The 6,130-nt window shown below is 41.3% G+C and overlaps 1 protein-coding gene across 2 annotated transcripts; it reads right to left on the reverse strand.

Annotated features, from left to right (window-relative positions):
• Window positions 1–352: 352 nt before the first annotated feature.
• On the reverse strand, window positions 353–5,038 carry LOC106583486 (DNA damage-regulated autophagy modulator protein 2). 2 transcript variants are annotated; one of them, XM_014167719.2, is made up of 8 exons: window positions 4,936–5,038; window positions 3,851–4,056; window positions 3,631–3,698; window positions 3,372–3,514; window positions 3,049–3,226; window positions 2,762–2,844; window positions 2,572–2,664; window positions 353–2,409 (listed from the first exon to the last, which is right to left on the reverse strand). In XM_014167719.2, the coding sequence occupies exons 2-8, from the start codon at window positions 3,979–3,981 to the stop codon at window positions 2,287–2,289; spliced, it is 819 nt and encodes a 272-aa protein (XP_014023194.1). In that variant the 5' UTR covers window positions 3,982–4,056; window positions 4,936–5,038; the 3' UTR covers window positions 353–2,286. The 2 variants fall into 2 exon arrangements, with proteins under 2 accessions (XP_014023194.1, XP_014023193.1); XM_014167718.2 differs by lacking the exon at window positions 4,936–5,038 and adding an exon at window positions 4,414–4,637.
• Between the last annotated feature and the right edge of the window lie 1,092 nt (window positions 5,039–6,130).

Below are 6,130 nucleotides of genomic sequence, written 5' to 3' on the forward strand. Positions count from 1 at the left end.
CTCACGCAATTGCATAGCCTATAGAAATGTTGCGCAACATGAGCTCATGGGCTCTTATCAAGTGTTTTATTTGATTTTTGATGACATTTGCATTGATGTCAGAGTGATTAGAGGGACAGAGAGGCAGTTACCAAGTTTGGTAGGTTATAAATGACCATCAGCAGCATCAGAGCTTGGAAAAGCCTAATTACTGTGACATGGAATTTTACTGCTATCATGACTCGTGATATGGCCAGTGGCCACCGTAACAGACCTAGATACAAGTAAAAGGTTTTTATTCTGTTATAAAGCAACAGTGAATGTATAATGCTTGCCATTCCTGAGAATGGAGACAACACAATTAAAGCTCCTATGTAGTTACTGCAGATGTGACCGTTTATTAGGAAACATGGAACATCAGATTTGCCTAAAATATTTCCCTGTCAGTTAACAGCAATGATGGCAATACCTCCTCCACACACCTCCAGTGTGGTCATAGAAACAGGTGGCTACAGGTAGCCAGCTGCCATTTTTTATTTAACAAAATAAACCTTTTAGTAGAAAACAAATGAATAACCAGAGCATCATAGATGAGTTAGCTGACAACGTCACACAAAAGATCCTCACAGTTCAATGGGGCAGAAGTCCATGAGTTGTAATTCTGGATGGCCAGATGGCTACCAACAATGACAAGAAACTGCCATGTGGGGAATTGTGACTCGTTTCATCTTGTTCTTGATACCATGTTTTGATGTGTTTTGACTGAATTCATATCAATGCTAATATGGCTAAAATTCACTAGCTAACCAACAACTGTAATGATGTATTTGAGACAAGTGTTTGTTGTGCAAATACAAGTAGCCAGCTGCCATTTTTTTTATACAACAAAATTCACTTTTAGTAGAAACAAAATTAATAACCAGAGATTCAGTAAAATGTAAAACCTGCTTATATCCCCTATATTTTATCCATTCAATGTTAGAGATGTGAATTCATTACTTTTTAATGGGTCTGTATGGAAGTAATTTAAATCATCATTGGGGAAGAAACAGAAAAGCACAAAACCAAATAGAAAAGTAACAAAAAATACAATCCATTCAGTAATGATCAAATCTAAAGCAAAACACACTTATTTCCTTATTCTCCTACATTAACACAGAGGGCTTCACAGCCAGAGCACAATAACTTAGCATTCCGAAGCACAAGTGAAGTAGAGTAAATGCATCATTATACTTTTAGATAATTAGTTCAAGTGCCTTGCTTCAAACCACTTAATATAAATTCTCATGAAAGACAACCAACGTAAGCTCACGCAACAAATGCTCATATCTATTTTTGTGTTGAGGGGGTTGCTCGACTTGTAAGAAAGCAGAACCAAACATGTTGCTGGCTCTTTGGCACCATCCAGTGGTTGATAAGAATAGCATAGTTGTGTTCTGAACACTAAAAAAAGTACAAGGTATGAAAACCTTTACACACCACAGATGACATTTGTTAGATGATGCCCTTAGGCCCAATAAAAATATGTACCGCTCATAACACAAGAACCAAATGTCAGTGAAAATAGTGCAGTTGACATCAAAAAGGCATGTCAGTTTAGAAGGGCGTGTGGCATTTCTACTGTATCTAAGAATTAGGCTTATCAGCAGTATCTTAGTGCTTGTTGATCGCACACTCAGCATTCTATATTTAAGCAATAAGGCTCGCGGAGGTGTGGTATATGGCGAATATTCTACGGCTAAGGGCTGTTCTTATGTGTGATGCAACGAAGAGTGCCTGGATACAGCCCTTAGCCGTGGTATATTGGCCATATCACAAACCCCTGAGGTGCCTTATTGCTATTATAAACTGGTTACCAACATAATTAGAGTAGTAGATATAAATGTTTTGTAATACCTGTGGTATACAGTCTGATATACCACAGCTGTCAGTCAATCAGCATTCAGGGCTCGAACCACCCTGTTTATAATTAAGCTATAAGGCCTGATGGGGTGTGGTATATGGCCACTATACCACGGGTAAGGGCTGTTCTTATGCATGATGCAACGCAGAGTGCCTGGACACAGCCCTTAGCCGTGGTATATTGGCCATATACCACTGACCGCCGAGGTGCCTTATTGCTATTATAAACTGGTTACCAACTAAATTAGAACACAAATGTTTTTGGTCATACCTGTGGTATACGGTCTAATATACCACGGCTTTCAGCATTCAGGCTCGAACCATCCGCATTATAATCTCATTTATTCCATTCAGTATGTTGACATTTACAGCTCGACTCCACCACACTACTAGGAGTGGTCTTGTTCAGATGCCCCCTGCCAGCAAAGGAGAGGTCTCTGATTGGTTGGGAGGTGTGGTGATGCTGTAGTGTGGTGAATCATACATGTGATTACTCTGTAGGTCCGCCTCTGCCCGCAGCGTTATTTTCTACAGATGGGAAATGGAGCACAGTTGTTAGAAAAGTGGTCTTCAACTTCTGCCCAGGAGAGCTATAGGGTATGCAGGATTTTACTGCAGCCCAGCAATAACAAATGTGGCCCTAGTGATAAAGTAAGTGAATAGAGGAAATGAGGATGAGAGCTGTAGTACCTGGAAGTCTCGGATGTAGGTGAGGAAGAAACTGACGAAGGAGAGAGCCAGAGACCACTCAGAGATGGCGCTGATGATGTGAGGGATGTAGCCCTGCAACAAACAGAACTGTTACACACACACACACACACACACACACACACACACACACACACACACACACACACACACCACAAATAAGGTTTCTAACCGTCTCTCCAGGTATCCAGTGCAGTTTATGGGCCACGTCCACTCCAGGCAGACTGCTGTACATGATGACAGATGACACAAACACAGAGAAGAAGTCAAGGAGTACAACAGGCAGGAGCTAGAGCAGTTTTACAGAGGGCAACTCTTGCAGTTGTCAGAGGTCCTTGCAATTTGTGCAAGTTATCAGCTTCCATTCACTGTAATTGTCTAATAGCAACAACAATCTATAAGTAACAATGAATCATGATTTCATATTTGCATGTTTGGCAGAAATATAGTCAAGGATACTGCTGATAATGCTGGCAAAGGTCCACACTCCAATGCTGAGTCGGACCAAGAATATACTCTTCCCGTGGACGTGAGGCTGCATGTACAGCGACACCAGCGTCTGCACCAGGATGTACAGGGCCCCCACACCAAACGTCAATATCGCCCCCACCAGGTGCATGAAGAACAGAGTGGTTTTCTGTAGAGGGGGAGGTATTGATTTACAGTATCACAGCTACATACATGATTGTCATTATAGGAAAAAGTGGAACAAGGACTGTAGAAGAGAGACTGAAAGAAATGGAGAGACAGATATACACAACAGGACACAACTCAAAGGGTACCTGGAAGTTAGCAACGATGCACATGCCAAAGGAGCTGGTCCATCCCAGCACCAGGCCCAAGACGTTGAGTTTATGGAGCTTTGACTCCTCTTCGTCTGTCAAGGCTTGGACCTGCTTGTAGCGTACATACATGGTGGCTACACCTGCCACAACAAACATGATCACACATTAAAACAGTCACAAATTCAGTCCGATATACACATGATTTCAAATTGATTGCTAGATTCAAGAGGACTCAGAGAGGTAAAGGTGATGTTACCTAGGAATGCTGACACGTCCAGCATGATTCCAAACACACATCTCTCTGGGGCAACTGTCCCTGTGTCACTGTGAACAGAAACATGACAAGCACAATGTCAGTCACTTCCTATTACAATGCAATGCCTATTTATGAACCGAAGTGATTTCAGGTATAAATGTAAAAAGACAAGGATACAAGGAGGATGGTGTTTGCATTTGGGAATCAGCCTATATCTGACCTGATGTATGGCACCAGTGGGTCCACATGTCTCAGCACCACAGCTGTGATGTAATCGAATATGAACGTGGCTGTCGTCCATAATACCAGAGCTACTGGTAGAATACACAGACCTTGCTGGAACCACCACATGTCCTCTGTGTGTGTGTGTCAATCCACCAGTAGCCTATCCAAGTTAAACCACTTGTGCTGGTGTGTTGTCTTCACCTGTAGAGCATGAGGTTATGTAAGGCGCCAGAGTGCGCTGTGGGCACACACACTTAAATAGCTAAATCTGCACACTCTTGTTTCCTCATTCTGGATAAAATCACATTATTAAGAGACTATGCATTCCTCCCACGTGATCTCATTTCTCAGTTCCTCTTACTACTGTTTCTGTGCCTCGATGTACTAGCAAGTAACTTTAGAGAGATACAGAAACGTTACGGTTACATTTGCTAGGCCACAATGAGTACATGATACTGTTTAATCGGATAAATAGAGAGTGAACAAACTACATAGAATACGTAGTCAAACAGTTGTGTATACAATAACTGGAACTCTGACAATATGACCCTATTGTACCTTCGGTTCCTTTGCTGTCACCTCATCACACGTCAATTGGTCTCACAAAAGAAAAATGAACAGCGAGAATGCAGAAAAGCAAAGCTGTAGTTTACTCTTCTGATCGCTATAATTAAATATACATGACACGGATTAGGGTTTATGTCATGCTCTCTCAACTAAAAACGTAATCCCTTTACTTCCTGTTAGTGTTTCAGAAGAGGCGTGGCCTTGAAATACCCGGATTTTTAGCGAAAGTTAACAGAGAGGATCTTTCATGTCAATCATCTGACAGCAGAGACAAAAGTTGCTTGCATGCTGTCTGTTACTTAAATTATGATATGATGATGATACATATATTTACAAACAGTGCTTGACTTGGACTGAAATAGGTTCCGGTACTCATTTTGTCTGCCGGTACTGTTTACATTTAGGTGCAGGAACCAGAATACTTTTGAGTTAATATCAAAATCAAATCAAACTTTATTTTTCGCATGCGCTAAATACAAGAAGTGTAGACCTTACCGTGAAATGCTTACTTACTTATTCTATACGAGGAACGTGAGCTCAAAGGGTAGAACATTTTAGGTGCCGGTGTTGTGTGCCACAGGAAGCATTAGACTCTACTCACAAAAGGAAGTGGTTATTTCAGCAATAATAGTTTTCAGAGCCCTCTACTGTTCTCTCTACCCATCCCTGAATCCCCCATCCCATCGTGCTTTTCCCTGTTATGGCTTTTCCTACATTTTTTTTTTACACTTTTTCTGTTTTAGTTTTTAAGAACGTAGGTACAGTAGTAATAGTAAAATAATAATAATACAATTTGTACTCTGGGCGAAAAAGAAAGTTCAAATATATGAGTCAACATGAGTGCATATCCATAATCATAGTAAACTGTTATAATAATAGAAAAAAATAAGAACAAATAAACAAATGAATAATAATATAATAAACAAAACTATGACTGAATGTTCCTCCATGAAGAACCCCCTCCCCAATAGGTCCTCTCTCAATAGGACACCCCCAGCACCTCCACCATCCCCATCAACCTCCCCGCACCCCTCAACCACAACACACAATAATGATATTAATAATAGAAAAAAAAATAGAAAAAAAGATATACCAAGATATATACACGGCTCAAAAAAATTAAGGGAACACTAAAATAACACATCCTAGATCTGAATGAATGAAATAATCTTATTAAATACATTTATCTTTACATAGTTGAATGTGCTGACAACAAAATCACACAAAAATAATCAATGGAAATCCAATTTATCAACCCATGGAGGTCTGGATTTGGAGTCACACTCAAAATTAAAGTGGAAAACCACACTACAGGCTGATCCAACTTTGATGTAATGTCCTTAAAAGAAGTCAAAATGAGGCTCAGTAGTGTGTGTGGCCTCCACGTGCCTGTATGACCTCCCTACAATGCCTGGGCATGCTCCTGATGAGGTGGCGGATGGTCTCCTGAGGGATCTCCTCCCAGACCTGGACTAAAGCATCCGCCAACTCCTGGACAGTCTGTGGTGCAACGTGGCGTTGGTGGATGGAGCGAGACATGATGTCCCAGATGTGCTCAATTGGATTCAGGTCTGGGGAATGGGCGGGCCAGTCCATAGTATCAATGCCTTCCTCTTGCAGGAACTGCTGACACACTCCAGCCACATGAGGTCTAGCATTGTCTTGCATTAGGAGGAACCCAGGGCCAACCGCACCAGCATATGGTCTC

The sequence above is a fragment of the Salmo salar genome, chromosome ssa22, assembly GCF_905237065.1.
Source record: "Salmo salar chromosome ssa22, Ssal_v3.1, whole genome shotgun sequence".
NCBI lineage: Eukaryota > Metazoa > Chordata > Actinopteri > Salmoniformes > Salmonidae > Salmo > Salmo salar.